At 40.3% G+C, this 20,121-nt stretch overlaps 1 protein-coding gene across 3 annotated transcripts; it reads right to left on the bottom strand.

Moving 5' to 3' along the window:
* Positions 1-1,219: 1,219 nt before the first annotated feature.
* gkap1 (G kinase anchoring protein 1) lies at positions 1,220-19,709 on the bottom strand. Of its 3 annotated transcripts, none has more exons than XM_061901394.1 (12): positions 19,605-19,709; positions 18,982-19,288; positions 11,316-11,477; positions 11,154-11,234; positions 8,673-8,814; positions 8,578-8,606; positions 8,353-8,499; positions 5,562-5,648; positions 1,952-2,015; positions 1,804-1,874; positions 1,649-1,726; positions 1,220-1,533 (listed from the first exon to the last, which is right to left on the bottom strand). In XM_061901394.1, the coding sequence occupies exons 2-12, from the start codon at positions 19,222-19,224 to the stop codon at positions 1,489-1,491; spliced, it is 1,149 nt and encodes a 382-aa protein (XP_061757378.1). In that variant the 5' UTR covers positions 19,225-19,288; positions 19,605-19,709; the 3' UTR covers positions 1,220-1,488. The 3 variants fall into 3 exon arrangements, with proteins under 3 accessions (XP_061757378.1, XP_061757369.1, XP_061757387.1); XM_061901385.1 differs by having other exon boundaries at positions 19,501-19,650; XM_061901403.1 differs by having other exon boundaries at positions 8,673-8,811; positions 19,501-19,650.
* Positions 19,710-20,121: the final 412 nt, after the last annotated feature.

Here is a 20,121-nt window from a genome sequence, read left to right as displayed (position 1 = left end):
AACAAGGTTTTCCAAAATAAATCCACTCGAGTTATGGAAAAAAATGCCAACATGGCACTGCCATATTTATTATTGAAGTCACAAAGTGCATTATTTTTTTTAACATGCCCTCAAAACAGCAGCTTGGAATTTGGGACATGCTCTCCCTGAGAGGGCATGAGGAGGATGAGGTGGGCGGGGTTGGCGGTAGCGGGGGGTGTATATTATAGCGTCCCTGAAGAGTTAGTGCTGCAAAGGGTTCTGGGTATTTGTTCTGTTGTGTTACGGTGCGGATGTTCTCCAGAAATGTGTTTGTCCTTCTTGTTTGGTGTGGGTTCACCCTCAGTGTTACCTGTATGGCTGTTGACCAAGTATGCCTTGCATTCACTTGTGTGAGTGAAAAACCGTAAATATTATATGACTGGGCCGGCACGCGAAGGCAGTGCCTTTAAGGTTTATTGGCGCTCTGTACTCCTCCCTACGTCCGTGTACCACTCCGTACAGCGGCGTTTTAAAAAGTCTTAAAAATTTACTTTTTGAAACTGTTACCGATAATTCTCGATATTACATTTTTAAAGCATTTATCAGCCAATTAATATCGGCAGTCAGATATTATCGGACATCTCTAGTTCTAATGGATGTCAATGACATGGTGTGGTCAAACTTTAGATGTCTGGAACTACCGTATTTTTCAGACTATAATTCGCAGTTTTTTTTCATAGTTTGGCCGTGGGTGCGACTTATACTCAGGAGCGACTTATGTTTGAAATTATTAACACATTACCGTAAAATATCAAATAATATTATTTAGCTCATTCACGTAAGGGACTAGACGTATAAGGTTTCATGGGATTTTGCGATTATGAGTGACAAATTGTTTGGTAAACGTATAGCATGTTCTATATGTTATAGTTATTTGAATGACTCTTACCATAATATGTTATGTTAACATACCAGGCACATTCTCAGTTGGTTATTTATGCCTCATATAACGTACACTTATTCAGCCTGTTGTTCACTATTCTTTATTTTAAATAGCCTTTCAAATGTCTATTCTTGGTGTTGAGTTTTATCAAATAAAATACCCCCAAAATGCGACTTATACTCCAGTGCGACTTATATATGTTTTTTTTCCTTCTTTATTATGCATTTTCGGCTGGTGCGACTTATACTCTGGAGCGACTTAAACTCCGAAAAATACGGTACATGCATTATACATCATAACCAGCACACACAAAAATCACTGAAAAAGTATTTTAATTACTTAACAGCGGATAAACCAAAAAACATTCTCCATCTCTTTTTTCTTCGACATAATTTTGGCATTTTTGGAACCCACAGATTGATATCAGGCACTCCTTTTGAGCCTCTCGGGGTCAGCGTTGAACCATAATGTATACTGTATGTTTGTCTGTGTGTGTGTGTGTTCAGACGGGGGCATGCACGCAGTCCAACATGACATAAAACAACAAAACAAAAGAAACGACAAGAGCGCCTTCATTCGCATTGTTATCCAAGATCAGCCTCGGAACCTTTCTTCCCTCTCTTGTTTCCCTGGCAACCACACAATCACACACACAATCAGTGGATCGCGGCATAACGTTTAAACACAGGATCATCCGTTTTGCGTGACTAGACTTGACTAGGAGACACAAAGTGTGTGTTTCACCTGATGTTTGGGCTGCTCTGACTGCAGACCTTTGAGCTTGGATCGCTCTTGTTCCAGTGCGGTGTGTAGTAGAGTCACCTGCAGACACAAAACGCCACATGAAGTCCTTCACAGGACACACAAGCAGCACGCCGACGCTAAAACTACAACACAACCTGTGACGAGAGCTCCTCTTTGATGTGCAGCAGCTCCTCTACCTGCAGCAGGATCTCCGCTTTGTCTTTCACTAAAAGCACACACGGATCAAGTCCTGTCTTATTTGGAATCATTTTAAACTTTCCAACATCGGCGTGTTTCCCTCACTCTCTCCTTGCTGCAGCATCTTGAGAAGCTGTCCGTTTCTTGCTTTCACTTCTTTGTATTTCACCTGCAAAAAAAAAAGCACACGCACACGCACACACACACACACACATACACAATGAGAAAATGGAAGAAAAAAACAGCCCTTTTTGACCACATGGTCACTAATCAACACAGCAGACACACAACCAGTGTCGCAGTAAGGAACAAACGGCTAATATTGTAAACAGTAGGGGTGTAACTGAACACAACAATTTCGATTCGGTACATACCTCAGTTTAGAGGTCACGGTTTGGTTCATTTTCGGTACAGTAAGAAAACAACAAAATATACATTTTTTTGTTATTTATTTACCAAATTTGTAAACAATGGCATAACATACATATATACACACAGGGGTAATGTGGTCAACATATCCATCCATTTTCTACCGCTTATTCCCTTTTGGGCTCGCGGGGGGCGCTGGCGCCTATCTCAGCTACAATCGGGCGGAAGGCGGGGTACACCCTGGACAAGTCGCCACCTCATCGCAGGGCCAACATAGATACAACATAGATAGACAGACAACATTCACACTCACATTCACACACTAGGGCCAATTTAGTGTTGCCATCAAATAAAAACTAAATAAGATAAGGCTCAGAATGGTTTCTTAACAAAACCTTTCTACAAATAAAGTGCTTTTTTTGATTGATTGATTGAAACTTTTATTAGTAGATTGCACAGTACAGTACATATTCCGTACAATTGACCACTAAATGGTAACACCCCAATAAGTTTTTCAACTTGTTTAAGTCGGGGTCTACGTTAATCAACATTAAACTGCCTCAAGTTGTTGCTCGGATTAAATAAAATAACTTTTCTTCTACATATAAAAAATGCATCATTAAACAGTTTCAAGTCAACTCAGCCTCAGAGTAACCTTTCTTTTCCCCCCCCAACCTGGCTAACTTGGCAGTAAGAGGATATATGGGCTCATTGTTCTTCCACCATAGAAGTGGGTCAAAATCTAGTTTTTAATGCAATATGGACTTAAAACTGCATCTATAAAAACATTTGTTATTGCTTTAGCTCTGCCTGACTCGCCGAGGAAAGGCTGCTTGAATGCGGTGGTGACGCTTCAAATTGGTTAGCATGTGTTATGAAGGAGCTTATGTGTATATGTGGCCCGTTAATATGTGACAGCATGTGAGGTGAGTATGTAGGCGAGCGAGGTAAGGGAGCGGTAGCGTGAGTATGGGGAGTGGCTAGTGTTTTGTTGGATTGGCTGTGTGCAAGACCTCAATAAAGCCACGATTTGCAACTAATCGCCGAACTCTTCATTTACCCTGGAGTCCGGAGCTGTGAAGACCCACTGCCGGGTAGAGTGAAGGGTGTTACCCCCGAGGATACATCAGCCCTGGAGGAGTGTCTCCCCTGCGCTCCTCGACTACGGTCTGGGAGCCGGAAGCAGCAAATGTGCAACACATGTTTGACGTGTTGTCAGAAGCAGCTGCTGAACAATGTCGGCAAACCTCCGTCCTCCATTGTTGTATCGCGCAGCCAAAGTGTTCCCAAACAGGAGATCTTAACGGGGCAGGAGGGTCTTCCAGCTCTGGCTTTTACATGTTGTTCTAGCCCGGTCGCTGCTAGCATGTGTACTCATTCGGTACACCTCCGAACCAAACCGAAACCCCCGTCCCGAAATGGTTCAATACAAATACACGTACCGTTACACCTCTAGTAAACAACAGTACCACAAGCAGAACGCCAACATCTGAGTAGCGTGACAGACATTTTTTTAAAGCGCGTGCAGAAGTAGATTGAGCTGCAGAATGCTTATCACGCGTCAAACACCTATAATAAAAACGGACAGCTACAGTTATGTATAAAGCAAGCTATAACTATAACTTGCGACCCAAGAATGTTCAACAATTCTTCTCAACAAAAGAGGAGAAATAGAACCTTAAAGGAAAATTAAAAACGTGTATGCTTGTACAACACTTAAAACCTTCAGTATATCAGTATGTGGAATTAAACTATGGCATGGATTAAGCAAAGAAATCAAACAAAGCACCAATATGATTCAGTTTAAGAAACTGTTCAAACTATAAGTGTTCACATAGTACACAGAACAAGAATTATGATGAACATCTTGAAGTAGGGCTGGGCGATATGGCCTTTTTTTAATATCTCAATATTTTTAGGCCATGTCACAATGCACGCTATATATCTCTCGATATTTTGCCTTAGCCTTGAATGAACACTTGATGCATATAGTCACACCAGTGTGATGATTTTATGTGTCTACATTAAAACTTTCTTTTTCATACTGCATTAATATATGCTCATTTTAACCTTACATGCAGAGAGGGAAATTACAACTAAGTCAATTTACTGTATTAAACAGTTATTAAGACATTCACGTCATTTCAAAACAAAGTGCAATATTGTCAAGAGACATTTTAAAACAAGGTATTTGTGCACTTTTGTGTAAGATGTCACTAAGATGACATATCAAAACAACACTAAATTAAAGTGTACTTATTGTACAGAACGCCAATACAATAGCTTAAAACAAATAAAGTGCACTTTTGTGCATGATGTCACACAAGATATTTCAATAAGTGTCAAATAAAAACGAGCTGCGTAATAGGTTCCTGCGGACGTCATCTTCCATACAGTGTTGATCTGGATATAGTTGCGTCGGCATTTTGGTGGTGTGGCACCGGTCGGAGATGTCGAAATGCAGATTTTAAAGCACTCCTCATTCTCTAACGGGTGAATTTTGAAACGATGCAACATATTAGCAGTGCTGCTACTTTTTGTAGCAACGCTTTTGCCGCATAAATGTTGAACATATTCCCGCTTGAAGCCAAACCACCGCCGGAGGATGCACCCCGTGCTGTTTTTCTTGGGAATTAATTCTTCCTCAATTTGTTACCAGATTCACACCTTCTCTCTCTCGTAGTACCACCGTTAGCATCACAGCTAACGTTACCATGTCCTTACCTCTCTGCTCTGCGGGAGCATGTGACGTGTGTAAGAAGGTGCGCTTGTTTTATGTCTCTGAGAGGAGAGACCAAAAAGAGTTGGAAACGCATGCAGTGTAATGCCCGCAGTTAAAAGCAACTGCGTGAGAACGTATACTCGAATATCACAATATAGTCATTTTCTATATCGCACAGAGACAAACCCGCGGTATATTGAGTATATCGATATATCACCCAGTCCTATCTTTTAATTATTATTTTTTATTGAGACAGATTATTTATGTATTTAATATTTGTTTGCTTACTAAGGTATATTTTTATTTTGTTCACTGTTCTGTTACAGAGAAAAAGGAAATGGGATAAAATTGTTGTGGTATGAAAAGGGGTAGGATTAAATAAACTATCGAATCTCAAGATTGGCAAGTATTTCTGTTTCTTCCGACTACCCTTCGGACGTGCTGTAATGAAACAACTGGAAATGTGTGATGCATTACATTGCATCGTATGCATGTTCGAAATAAACTGAAACTAAACTGAACATTAGGACGTTGCCTATAACCACGGATGTTCATGGCCATTTATACTTAGCCCACACACCTAGTATAACATTATAACATTTAAGGAACGTTAAAAGATCGGACCTCCCACTGTGTGATGGTCTTCTTTAGCTCCTGGATCTCTTTGTCCTTCTTCTCCAGCTCGTACTTCAGCTGCTCCGCTCGAGGGTCCTAGCAAGGGAACATGGAGGGATGATTATGTTGGAATATGACCAAAATGGGCCCACAAAGCGTCAAAAGTTATCTGCAACTGTCATGCTTTTATTTTCTGATGATACAAAAGATAAAAGGAAAACGTGACAACCGTAGAACAGAAGAGGACACATTGCAATGAAGGAAAGCAGCGCAACAAAGTCTCTGTCAGGACTACTCATTTACAAAAATGGCCAAGTTGACAATATAATAAAATTTGAGCAGAAGAGACTCAGCTTATGGGCACAACGTCTGTTTCACTGTTAAAGGTGAGTGCACAATTTGTAGAAAAAAGGTTTTACTCAAAAGTGGCTAACTTCTTCTTACACTTGCATGACAGGAACACCTTCAGCAAACCTCCCTCGCTCCACTTCCAGAAATGCTCTGCGTCTGATGTCTAAAAGAGTGAGTATTTTACTTTTTAAGCACAACACTTAAACCTATTTTTACACTTCTACACAAATGTTAAAATGCTACTTACAATATAATTGAGCCTAGGTCTAATGATGGCCAGTAGTTTTACCCTGGAACAAACTAATTTACTTTATTTACATTGTTCTATTTGAGTAATCCCTCGTTTATCGCTGTTCATCTGGTCTGGAAAAATAAATTAATTTATATTTATATATTTATTAAGGCTGTGAATTTTTTGGCACCACACGATACAATTTGATTCTTGGGGGGGTATTGATTAGATTCGGAATCAATTAAAAAACATTTTCTTGATTCAAAATCAATAAATTTTTAATAACATTGCGCGCCAGTTCTATCATTATCTACATTCCTCCATAAAATTAATAACAGCGCTGAAATTTCTATATTACTTTCAAGAAAACTGGTTTTGTTTAAAAAAAACATCTACCCCGTACATTTAATAAAGTCCAATACAAATAAGACAGCAAGAGTAGTGTCCAACATTTCTTTTCCTTTTTTTTTTTCAAGTAAATCCATACAGAAGATATGGGCATCTACATAAACAATATGATTTGCCTGAGTGGCTGGACAGGACATATTTAAAAATAAAAAAAACAATTTTCTACCGCTTATTCCCTTTGGGGTGGCGGGGGGCGCTGGTTGATTAAAAATAGCTACAAGTAAGAATTGGATTCATTTAAAAATCAATTATTTTGACACCTAATATTTATATTTATGAATCAAATATGTTCTTGGCTAGAGCGTTAAATGGTGTACTTAGTACCTTCCAAATCCATTTTTCAACATTATGAGAACACTCTAGACATGAAATAACACCGAGTCACCTTTACACTCTTGTAGTAGAATAAAGTGTTGCTGCGTGAGGCTGAGCCAGTGGTCACGATACTCAACCGTGTCATCTGATTGGCTTGGTCTCCTCTATTGGCCAATACTACTGTAGTCCTGATATTTTCGGAATTAATTTAGCCATGTTTGTTTGAAAAGGCTTAATTTAGGCCCAAAATGAACGAAAATGTACATCTTGATATATTTTTGCTTAAACTCTATATTCAATATATATCTTGATATGTTTTTCGGCAAAAATATAATATCAATTTCAGCGATATTCACTGAAATTGAAGTGAATAACAACTGTACTGTAAACAGTCAGTGGCACTTTTATTAACCCACTGAGTCAAGATGGATATTTACAGCATACTTGCCAACCCTCCCGATTTTACCAGGAGATTCCAGAATTTCAGTGCCCCTCCCAAAAATCTCCGGTAGCAACCATTCTCCCGAATTTCTCTTGATTTCCACCCGAACAACAATATTTGGGGCGTGCCTTAAAGGCACTGCCTTTAGCGTCCTCTACAACCTGTCGTCACGTCCGGTTTTCCTCCGTAGAAACAGCGTGCCGGCCCAGTCACATAATATATGCGGCTATTACACACACAGTGAATGCAAGCATAGTTGGTCAACAGCCATACAGGTCACACTGAGGGTGGCCGTATAAACAACTTTAACACTGTTACAAATATGCGCCACACTGTGAACCCACACCTAACAAGAATGACAAACACATTTTGGGAAAAACATCTGCACCGTAACACAACATAAACACAACAGAACAAATACCCAGAACCCCTTGCAGCACTAACTCTTCCGGGACCCTACAATATACACACCGCCCCCATCTCCAGAATTCAAAGGTCTCAAGATTGGCGAGTATGATTTACAGCACAGAAAATAAAGTGTTTAGTTAGCACAGAAATACATAACAAATAAAATAGGAAAATATTATTTCTACATAAAATAAATAACATAGCTGTGCAAATAATACAACATGTATCAATCTCAGATGAAAATAAATTTGCAGGCAGGCACTTTTTAATTCCCAGTCTACGATCTAATGGAAACACACGTACGGTTCTGTGGTTTGCGCTAAGCAGGGTTCCCCTAACTACGGCCAGCGTTCGAGACCTGGCCCACGGGAAGTCCCAAGTTACATTTTTTTTTTTTTATCTGTCCTTTCCAATCCATTTTCTACCGCTTGTTGCTTGTTATTTTCAGAGTCTCCTTGCCGCTCAGGCAAATCACATGATCTAAAAATTAAAAATGCATTTACTTTACTTAATTGTGCGGCTACAAACTCGATATATCACCAAACCCTAGATGTAGTGCAAGAGTATTTTTCTAACACCAAAACAAAGTGGAGGTCCAGAAACACCTTTAAGAACTTCCACTTCATATCATGAGTCAAATTTACCGGCTCGTGTTCTGCCGAGGCATCCCCCTCGTGTCCGCCACTGTATTGCTCTCGCCTCTTCTCCCGTTGGATTATTCGAGTCACGTCGTCTGTCAGTTTGTTAAAAAAACGCTCCTCCTGTCCCAGTCCCAGAGCTGACGGGGCTTCCTGGTGAAGGTGTGGGGTGATACGTCAACAGTGTAGACAACCTTTGAGTACTGCTAAATGACATACACTAATGCTAACCTCTTTCTCTTGTCTTCGACTCAAAGAATCTGAAAAAGCGCAAGAATGTAAATCTTTACAGTTATAGTGTCAGTCTGGTTTTGAAACCTTCTTACCTCCGCTGCCTTCAGCCTGGAAGTCCTGCAGAGAAACCGTCTTTTTGTCTTTGGTCTGCAGACTCTTCTTTTTGTCCTTCTTGCCTCCGCCCTCTTTGCCACCTCTAGACTTTGGCGAGGACGTGTTGTTGTTGCTGCTCTGCTGAAACCCATTTGGACCATTTTTTTTAATAGAGGAGAACCCATTTATAAGAACAGTGGATTTAGTGATGGGTAATATTACCTAAAATCTATATCACAATATATATTGTGATAAATATATTATTTGGCATATAATTGAAAATAGATCGCTTTCAAAACGGGTTATAAAGGCTCCTTATTTAGCTGTTGACGTTTGCGAAACATATCGTGTCATTTTTGGTTGTATTATTCTCTCCTCAAAACAAATATTAATCTACTTGATAATTTACGGTTGATATCTGCTTACTTTCTGTTGTAAACTGCTTCAATCTATTTCTGTTAAAATGTACAAACGCTTGTTATTCTGTTTCAATCCTTTACATTAGTTTTGGGTGATACTTCAAATTTGGGTTTTGAGCCAAAAAGTAGTTTCAGGGGCAGTATTGGTCAAACCAATGTTCATACTTAACATTTTCATGATCATCAAATAATAAAATGTTTATATCACAACTGTAATCCAAACAAAACAAAAACATCAATTAACATTTCAATTATCTCCCTATTTCTTTTTATTACAAACAACATTTATAATAGTCAATAGTGCAAAATAACTAAGTGAAAACAACTATTGGTTCTTTTATAAATAAATAAATAATAAATGGGTTGTACCTGTATAGCGCTTTTCTACCCACAAGGTATTCAAAGCGCTTACACACTACTTCCACATTTACCCATTCACACACTGATGGAGGGAGCTGCCATGCAAGGCGCTAACCAGCACCCATCAGGAGCAAGGGTGAAGTGTCTTGTTCAGGACACAACGGACGTGACAAGGTTGGTACAAGGTGGGGATTGAACCAGGGAATCTCGGGTTGCGCACTTCCACTCTTCCACTGCGTTATTGTAAACAATAAAAAAAACAACAAACTACTTTGTGATAACAACAAATATCGATCTAATCAATGTAGAATCAACATTATACTGATCTATAATTGGAATCGTTACTGTCTTTGTATCAATTCGCCCACCGCGTTTATCTTGAAGACGTCAAACGTACCGTTTTGCTATGCTTTTTTGTATCCTCCTACGGTGTGTGGTGTAACATGTTTAGCTATTATTCATCCTCCAGTGACTTGTAAGAAACACAGTTTATTAGCCGTGATTTAGAAGCTGCACTGTGGAGGGACATTAACCACTAGACGCTACATTGCGCTGAGGATGCATTCCTTCGCTTGTCACTGTCAAATATGCGGGACACAGCTAAAATGTCTCGACGTAAATTATCACGATATGGCAGTAGTATTAAAAGCTTTATCCTCGGCCATATTCACATCAATTATATCGTGCAGCACAAAGTGGAGTCTTTTTATATACACAATTGTATTATTATTTTATTATTAGATTGCACAGTACAGTACATATTCCGTACAATTGACCACAAAATGGTAACACTCGAATAAGTTTTTCTGTATTTGGGATCTACATAAGTCCTGAAAAAATGTGTGTATCCGCCTTTATAGTCTGTGTTTACGACGTTGTCGATTAACTTCTTCTTTTTCTCTATATTTTTGTTATGGGACATTCATCCTTTGCTGTTGCCATTTCCAATATAAAGTAGTGTAAAGTTCTTATTTATATCTGTCAGTAAACTGGCCATGAAGGCGCTAAAACATACCAGCGTAGTGTGTTTACATTATTCACCTAAGGAACTTTAGTTATCATAGAGTTCCAGTCAGACGTTTTTTCACAGGACACATTTCCCGCGTTGTTGCACTAGTGAGCTACGGATGAGGAAATGCTGCTCCGTTATTGCTTTAAGTAAAGTCTGAATGTCATTAAAACAGTTAGCGCCATCTTTTGACACTTCCACTCCCGTTCTTGCACGCTAAACCACTACAACAAAGATGACGAGGAGAAGACGCTGCCGAAGGTGAGCCACGTAAATAAGACCGCCCACAAAACAGCGCATCCTGAAGCGGCTGTCAGAAAGCGGCTTAGAGAGAATCTGTAAAACATCATCTATGCAACATTTTGACCAAAGACCCACCATTACATGTTATGGAGACCACAAGGAAGTGTTTTACATTTAGAAAAAAAAGAAAATAATATGACTCCTTTAATGCGCCCTATTATCCGATGGGCTTTATATATGAAAAAAGAGACCATTCATTAACAGTGCGCCCTATGGACCGGAAAATACGGTACTTATGACATGTATGAATGTTAAGATAGTGATCGTCTGACCCTGGGGCAGATTATTAGTATTTTTAAATTTTCCTACAGGAAAATTGATTCCTAACCAGACCATTCAAGGTTCCACTGTTGTGAAATGTTAAAGAATGTGCTTGTTAATAGTTGTACCTGTTTTTTTTGTTGCTCGAACTCCAGCTTGCTTAGAATCAAGGCCTTTTCCAAGTCGGCCTCGTAAAGCTCACTGGTGATCTGGGGTGGGGTGAGGAGGGGAACATGTTTAGAAAATGCACCTGCACTTCATCAAAAGTACTTAAAGTGGAAGCATCTTACCTGCTCGTCTCGTTGCTTCCACTGTTGCCAGCCCTGTGACGGAACACTGCCTTGGTCCACCGGTGAGGGACTGAGGAGCTCGGTGGCGATTCCTGACAAGGACATCGACAGGGGTGGGCCTTGGGACTTCTGTGGGATCTTCTTGAAGGCCAGATTGCGTAGCTAGAAAAAAAACCCAATAATACTAATACTACTACTAATAATAATAATTAGCTTTATTGTCTCCGAGAAATTTGTCTTGGGACATCAAGACAACGTTTTACACACATGTATACATACATACATACATACATACAGTTCATCCGACAATACAGTGACGACAGTGAACAGTCTGCAGGTATATCAGTTGCACACCTCCCGTATTGCCCTATCCCAATATTGCAGTCCTTATTATTGCATCCAGTTATTACAGTAGTTTTCTGTAGTTAAGTGCTTTGATTGCTAGTGGGACAAAGGAAAATCTATACCTGTTGAGTTTGTATGTTGCTGTTGTCTACCGTTTAGTTGGGGTGTAACGTTACGTGTATTTGTATTGAACCATTTCGGTACGGGGGTTTCGGTTCGGTTCGGAGGTGTACCGAACGAGTTTCCACACGGACATATTAGGTAGTGCACCGCAGGTTGTATAAACAATGCAGAGCGAAGCACAACACACGGCAGGCTAGCAGCAACCGGGCTAGGACAACATGCAAAAGCCAGAGCTGAAGATCCTCCTGCCTCGTTAACATCTCCCGTTTGGGAACACTTTGACTGCGCAGTGCGATACAACAATGGAGGACGGAGGTTTGACGACATTGTTGAGCAGCAGTAAGGTACATTTCTGCCAACACATCAAACATGCTAACTCCTCTGAAGCGTCACCACCGCATTCAAGCAGCCTCTCCTCGGAGAGTCAGGCAGGGCTGAAGCAATAACAAATGTTTTTATAGAAGCAGATTTAAGACCATCCGTCCATCCATTTACTACCACTTGTCCCGTTCGGGGTCGCAGGGGGTTGCTGTATTGCAGTGGTTCTCAAACTTTTTTTGTCATCCCCCACTTTGGACAAGGGGGAGTTTTCAAGCCCCACCTGCCCCCATCACCCCAACAGAACGCTAATGCTTAGCTCAACATTTTCAAATGTATTGAACATCAAGTAACATCAAGTTGTATACACTCAAACTCAATAACATAAAATAACATCAAGTTCAATAATAAATAAAATAACTTGCATCAAGTTCAATAATAAATAAAACAAAAGTGTTATAACTTGCATCAAGTTCAATAATAAATCAAATAAAAGTGTTATAACTTGCATCAAGTTCAATAATAAATCAAATAACTTGCATCAAATTCAATAATAAATTAAATAACTTGCATCAAGTTCAATAATAAATCAAATAACTTGCATCAAATTCAATAATAAATAAAACAAAAGTGTTATGACTTGCATCAAGTTCAATAATAAATCAAATAAAAGTGTTATAACTTGCATCAAGTTCAATAATAAATCAAATAATTTGCATCAAGTTCAATAATAAATAAAACAAAAGTGTTATAACTTGCATCAAGTTCAATAATAAATCAAATAACTTGCATCAAGTTCAATAATAAATCAAATAACTTGCATCAAGTTCCATAATAAATAAATTAAAAGTGTCACTTTTTCGTGTTTTGATAAAATTTACCGCGCTCACAACATCTGTTAAAACCTCATTGAGTTCGGGGCTGAGCTGCATTGACGCGAGTGCTTCCCGGTGAATGACGCAGTGTGTCCAATGCGCATTTGGCGTAACCCTCTTTATTAGAGGCCTGCTGCCCGTTTCTTGACCCTGCCATGGTCTGTGTGCCATCAGAGCAAAAGCCCACGCAGTTTTCCCATTTAAGGTTGTGTTCTTTGAGGAAACTGTCTATTATCTTGAACAGCTCATCAGCAGTGGCTCTATTTTTTATTGTATTTGCAAAACAGTAAATCCTCGCACAGTGACTTGCCATTCACAAAGCGGACGTACGCGATGAACAGGCAGTCTTTATTGCTGTCAGTAGCTTCATCTACTTGTAAAGCAAAACGACTTTATTTTAATTTGTCTAAGACAGGGGTCGCAACCTTTACCACTCAAAGAGCCATTTTGACCCATTTGACAAATTAAAGAAAACAATGGAAGCCACAAAACTATTTTGAAATTTAAAATGAAATAACACTGTCAAATCCCCCTCTGATTCCCACAATTTTCCCCTGTCTTCCTTTTTTTCTCTTTCTATCCCTTGCTGCTCCAGCCCGGCTGCACCAAATGATAATATAAATAAATTTAGTAAAGTCAAATTTAAATAAGGCAACAAGAGAAGTATCCTACACTTCTCTTCTGTAAAGTAAATGTGAACAGCAGATATAGGCATCTACATCAACTATATGATTTGCCTGGGAAGCTGGACAGGACAAAACAATTACAAAATAAAATAAAATAAAAAATGAAATAACACTGCATATGAAGTTTCTTTTTGCTTTGTGCTATGTATGAACAACCTATGATGGGTTACGTTTATGAAATCAATGAACGACTGCAGAAAAAATTAAATAAAATGTCTGCATGCAACAAAACGTTTTAACTCCGAAAAAGACGTCAGGTTGAAGGTTAAGTAAAATACTTAATGTCTATTTAAGTCCTCTTTGTAGTAATGAAAAAAAACCCCGCCAAACTTAAATAAGTAATTGGCAGAGAACCAAAAATGCCGTAAAATGTCTATTTCACTGAATAATTAAAAAATGTGAATATATGCAAAATTATAGGAAATTAAAATATTGATCATAATTGGTCAATGTGATTTCTGTTCCTGAATCGCAGAGCACAGCGTCTCCACATCGAGGCTGTATGACGTCACCTTTATCTTCACACAGGATTGTAAACTCTCATCTGTGAGGCGTGTGCCATGTTTGTTTTTAATAAAGTTCATGTTGGGGAACACCTGCTCACATGCATATGTGGATCCAAAGATCGACAGGACTCAAAGTGCATACTTTTTCATGTTCACATAAAAGTCGGGGATAGCGTTCCAAGTTTCGAACACAAGTTTGTCGGGTTTGGGGAGGTTTTCAATATCACACTATTTGTGATTCTGAGCAAGAACGGCCTTCTGACGTGAAACATCTTCAAGGTGCGCTGTCAGGCGCTTTAACTTGGACACCCACGTGTCTTCGTCCTGCAGCAGTCGCAACGCGCGTGGCCGTGGGCCTGTCCCGAGGTTTGACAAACAGGATGACAAGCTGAGCTGGCCGTGACAAGCTGAGCCACATCAGAGTGATCAAAGAGTCGCATGCAGCTCCGGAGCCGCGGTTGCCGACCCCTGATCTAGGAGTTGTTCCTCAAGATCACTTGCAATGTTGCATACACGTCTCGCAACTGTGTCGCTTGACAGTGGGACAGCTTTTAATTTTGCTGCGCTTGTCTCGTCAAGCATGACTGACACCTTGTCTATTGCAGCGGGGAGAATCAGCTGCTCAGCAATTGTGTGTGCTTTTTTGCATTGAGCAATTCTGTATACAACTCTATATGAAGCCAATGTATCCATTTTGTGTAATTGTGGTCCACAAATTAGCTTGCTACCCATCCGTGCGAAAGTTTGTTCCGCTCAGCCCCGCCCCCATTAGTTACTGTTGCGTCTGTCAAACTTTCGCTCCTACCTAGAAATTTAAAGCCTACAGAAAAAATAAGTAATTTATATTAATTTATATAGCGGATTTCACAGACAGAATCACAAAGTTTCTATACTGTTTGTATAGAAAACAGGGTTGTAAAAAAAAATATATAAGAAAAAAAAAAAAAATTTAAGTGGAATTTCCTCCCGTTTCTCGCGCCCCACCTGTCATGTCTCTATTCCCCACCAGTGGGGCGCGCCCCAAACTTTGAAAAACGCTGCTGTATTGCATTAAAAACTAATTTTGACCCACTTCTATGGTGGAAGAACAATAAGCCCATATATCTTCTTACTGCCAAGTTAGGCAGGCTGGGGGGGGGTGTTGATGAACATGGACCCCGACTTAAACAAGTTTAAATATTTCTTGGGGTGTTTTCATTCAGTGGTCAATTGTACATAATATGTACTGTACTGTGCAATCTACTAATAAAAGTCTCAATCAATCAATCAAACAAAGCACTTTATATGTAGAAAGGTTTTGTTAAGAAACCATTCTGAGCCTTATTTATATTTTATTGTATATATGTTGACCACATTAACCTGGGCAATGGACCCTGTGTGTATATGTATGTTATGCCATTGTTTACAAATTTGGTAAATAACCAAAAAAATGTATATTTTTTTGTTTTCTTACTGTACCGAAAATGAACCGAACCGTGACCACTAAACCGAGGTACGTACTAAACCGAAATTTTTGTGTACTGTTACACCCCTACCGTTTACCATTTGGCATCACCACAATTTCACCATGAAGTATGTGGTGTGGGTCACGGGTGATTTTAAGACCCGGCTTCCTCACAGTCTTGTCGAATATTTCTTGATGGGAACAAGAAATTATTTTACCAGCCCTCTTGATGAAGTTTTGAAGTTTGGTGTTGAGTTTGACAGACAGATTTCCAAACCATGTGTAGATGCCATAACAGATCCATCAATCCGTCTTCAACCGCTTATCCGGAATCGAGACACGGGGACAACAGCTCCAGCAGAGACCCCCAGACTTCCCTCTCCAGAACAACATTAGCAACTTCCTCCTGGGGGACCCCAAAGCATCCCCAGGCCAAAGAGGAGCTGTAACCCCCCACCCCCATCTGATCCTTGGCCTGCCCCGGGGAATCCTCCCAGTGGGAAGTGCAACGAGGACATCGTTAGAGAGATGCTTGTGATGCCTAAACTACCTAAGATGGCTCCTCTCCAAGCGAAGGAGCAGCGACTCTACTCCGAATCTCTCTCGGGCGACTGAACTTCTCACCCCATCTCTAAGGAAGATGCCAGCCACCCTTCTGAGGAAACTCATTTCGGCCGCTTGTATCCGCAATCTTATTCTTTCAATCATGACCCACACTTCATGACCATAGGTGAGAGTAGGAATGTAGATAGCTCGGTAGACTGAGAACTTTGCCTTCTGGCTCAGCTCCCGTTTCGCGGGGCAGAGAGACTGCAATACTGCCCCGACTCTACGGCTGATTTCCTTCTCCATCTTTCCCTAACTCGTGAACAAGACCTTGAGATACTTCAACTCCTCCACCTTGGACAGAGTCTCGTTATCTACCTGGACTGTACAAACCATCGGTTTTTGTGCTGAGAACCATGGCCTCAGATTTGGAGCCATAACGGATGACAGATTCAATGTTTGCTTTATGAAGGTTGCGGCTGACCTTCTACCGCTCATTGATTGAGAGTCTGCTGACATTCTGCATCACAGCATGGTACGGCAGCGGCACCGTTGCAGACAAGGATAGGCTCCAGAGAGTGGTAAAGGCAGGACAGCGGATCATCGGCTGCCCTCCCTGACAGACATTTACACCTCCTGCTGCCTCAGCAGAGCTACCAACTTAATCAAGAACAGCTCCCACCCTGGCTTTGACCTGCTGCCCTCAGGAAGGCGATACAGGGTCATCAGGTCTAAGACTCAAGAACAGTTTTTTCCCTAAAGCCATAACCACGGTAAACTCTCATAAGCACTGATTTTATAGCTTAGCACCTCTCTGTGTGCTAATTTTACTTTACACCCACAGTCTGAATGCTTCTATATATATATATATATATATATATATATATATACATATATATATATATATATATACATATATATACATATATATACATATATATATATATATATATATATATATATATATATATATATATATATATACACATATATATGTATATAGTATAATATTTAAACAACACATTCAGAACAGTCGTTCTCAGGACTGGAGTGTGCACCTTACCTCCTTTTACACTATTTTTATTTTCTTTCCTTCCTAGGATTTGCATGTTTATAGACTGTCGCACTGATACTGGAGTGGCTTTTAATCTCATTGTACCTGTGTGTAGTGACAATAAAAGGCATTCTATTCTTCCATCCATCCATTTTCTACTGCTTGTCCCTTTTGGCGTCGCAGGGGGTGCTGGAGCTTATCTCAGCTGCATTCGGGCGGAGGGCGGGGTACACCCTGGACAAGTCGCCACCTCATCGCAGGGCCAACACAGATAGACAACACTCACACTCACACACTAGGGCCAATTTAGTGTTGCCAATCAACCTATCCCCAGGTGCATGTCTTTTGAGGTGGGAGGAAGCCGGAGTACCCGGGGAGAACGGGGAGAACATGCAAACTCTACACAGAAAGATCCCGAGCCCGGGATTGAACCCAGGACAACTCAGGACCTTCGTATTGTAAGGCACATGCACTAGCCCCTGTTCCACCTTGTTTCCGCATTCTATTCTAGCCCATTCTAAAACATCATCATGATAGGGCTGGGCGATATATCAATATACTCGATATTTCTCGTGTTTGTTTCTGTGCGATATAGAAAATTACTATATTGTGATATTCGAGTACACATTGTCAAACAGTTGCTTTTAGCTGCGGGCATTACACTACAGGCTTTTATCTTTCTTGTCTCTCCTTCTCACAGAGAGATAAAACAAGCGCACCTTCTTACATACGTCACATACGTATACGCCCTTGCGGAGCAGAGAGGTAGCCGCAAGGGTAACGTTAGCTGCGGTGCGAGTGGTAATACGAGCGAAAGAAGGTGCGAATCTGGTAACAATTGAAAGAAGAATTAATTCCCAAGAAAAACAGCAGGAGGTCCATCGTCTGGCGGTGGTTTGGCCTTAAGTGGGAATATGTTGAACAGACAACCATTATTTGTCAAGTGGGGCAAAAGTGTTTCTACAAAAAGTAGCATTACTGCTAATATGTAGCATCATTTGAAAAGTCACCCGCTAGAGAATGAAGAGTGCTTGAAACCCTCCCTGCATGTCAACATCTCCGTTCGGTGCCACACCAACAAAATGCAGAGTTAACCATTTCCAGATCAACACCGTATGAAAAAAAATAGTCAACAAAAGGAGTTAACGTCCGCGGGAACCTACCACATAGCAAAGGACATACACTATTTGATTTCCTATTATGCAGCCCGTTTTCATTTGACAGTTATTGAAATATCTTGTGTGACATCTTGCACAAATGTGCACTTTATTTGTTTTAAACTATTGTGGTGGTGTTCTGTAGAAAAAGTGCACATTAATTTAGTGTTGTTTTGATATGTCATCTTAGTGACATCATGCACAAAAGTGCACTAATAGCTTGTTTTAAAATGTCTCTGACAATTTTGCACTTTCTGTTTTGAAATGACATGAATGTTTGCACCACTACTTAATAACTGTTTAATAAATACAGTTTTGGTCAATTTACTTAGTTGTGGTATTCATCTCTGCATGAAAGTTTAAAATGAGCATATATTAATACAGTATGAAGACGAATGTTTTAATGGAGACACATAGAATCATCATACTGCTGTGATTATATGCATCAAGTGTTCATTCAAGGCTAAGGCAAAATATCGAGATATGTATTGTGTATCGTGACATGTCCTAAAAATATCGAGATATTAAAAAAAGGCCATATCGCCCAGCCCTAATTAAAATAAAGATTTATCAGAAATCTACCATATCAGTTTCTAGAACTTTCCTCCTCACCTCGTGGGCTTCACTCTGCTGCTGCTCCTTCTTCTTCTTCTTCTTGTCTTTCTTCTTCTCGTTCCCTTGGGGAGTCTTGGCTCCCCCGCTCTTGTCCGAACGCGGCTTCCCAGAGGAGTTGCGCCCGGATTTGCTGGCGGTCTTCCCCGGTTCCGAGACGTCCGAGTCGGAGTCTGAGTCGATCTGGAGCAGGGCGAAGCGTGAGGCGGTGGTGGGGACCATGATGGTGGCCGTCGATGCCATGGAGGAAACCGGAACTGATGAAAGGAGCAGCTAGGTGAGGACAAGTCGCGGTGGCTGGCTCGACCTGTCGACGACAGAGAGAATAGGAAAGTAAATTTAAACGAGGAGCAGCTGAACGAGGTCACGAAAGTACATGTTAAAAGTTTAACGGCCTACATGCAAAGTCAGACATATTGACAACAGTTTAGCATCCGTGCTAACAGCGAAGCTATGCCGGCTCCTTTTAGCGCTCAAACTAGTAACAACCGGCGGTCGAAACGATTAAAAGTGACTCACGTTGTTTAGTAACGAGCTGGAACACGTGTAGGGAAGAGCAGCGATGTTTATACAAAAAGACTATTTTCTCCTGTTTAGAATACAAAGTGTTAGCGTCCGCTTACTCGGAGGTAGCTTGTCTTCGGCACGACGGAAAGCCAAGAGGGACAAAACAAAGTGCCGCTCGCTTTTTTGGGGGGGTTGAATATAACATGCCACAGAAGCAGTGTTAATAACGAATAGTGATATGAGTTGTTAATCTCTAATAATATTGATAAATCTGTTATATGTGAGCAAAACGTGTCATTTGTTGTTGTTTTTTTGCCCCTATAGATTCCGTCCAGTGGTTACCATGGTGACACAACAGCAGCAGCACGTTGTGTGCGTGTACACACAAGGTAACTTTTTGTTTTGTATTTTGTATTTATTTATTTTAAATGATACTGATGGATGGATGAAGTATAGAGCCTGAGTTCAAATACATATATAATTTATTTTAAATGATACTGATGGATGAAGACTAGGGCCTGAGTTCAAATACCCCAGCTTGTGGTGCTTCAAAGTAAACACTAGGGGGCAGACACAGCTTTTTTAGTATATTTTGTGTTTGTCCCATTCCTCGAGGTTAGTAAGTTAAAAAGT

Source organism: Nerophis ophidion, linkage group LG01, assembly GCF_033978795.1.
Source record: "Nerophis ophidion isolate RoL-2023_Sa linkage group LG01, RoL_Noph_v1.0, whole genome shotgun sequence".
Lineage (NCBI taxonomy): Eukaryota > Metazoa > Chordata > Actinopteri > Syngnathiformes > Syngnathidae > Nerophis > Nerophis ophidion.
The sequence above is the reverse complement of the archived record's forward strand: the minus strand, read 5'-3'. Positions and strand labels throughout refer to the sequence as shown.

What these genes read in the sequence shown, in the direction of transcription:
- gkap1 (XM_061901394.1), bottom strand. Translation starts at nt 19,224, where the DNA reads ATGGCATCGACGGCCACCATCATGGTCCCCACCACCGCCTCACGCTTC. An exon ending in GGAAGCAACGAGACGAGCAG is followed by an intron (nt 11,235 to 11,315) that starts GTAAGATGCTTC and finishes ACCCCACCCCAG; the next exon opens with ATCACCAGTGAGCTTTACGA. An exon ending in CCTCGGCAGAACACGAGCCG is followed by an intron (nt 5,649 to 8,352) that starts GTAAATTTGACT and finishes TTCCCTTGCTAG; the next exon opens with GACCCTCGAGCGGAGCAGCT.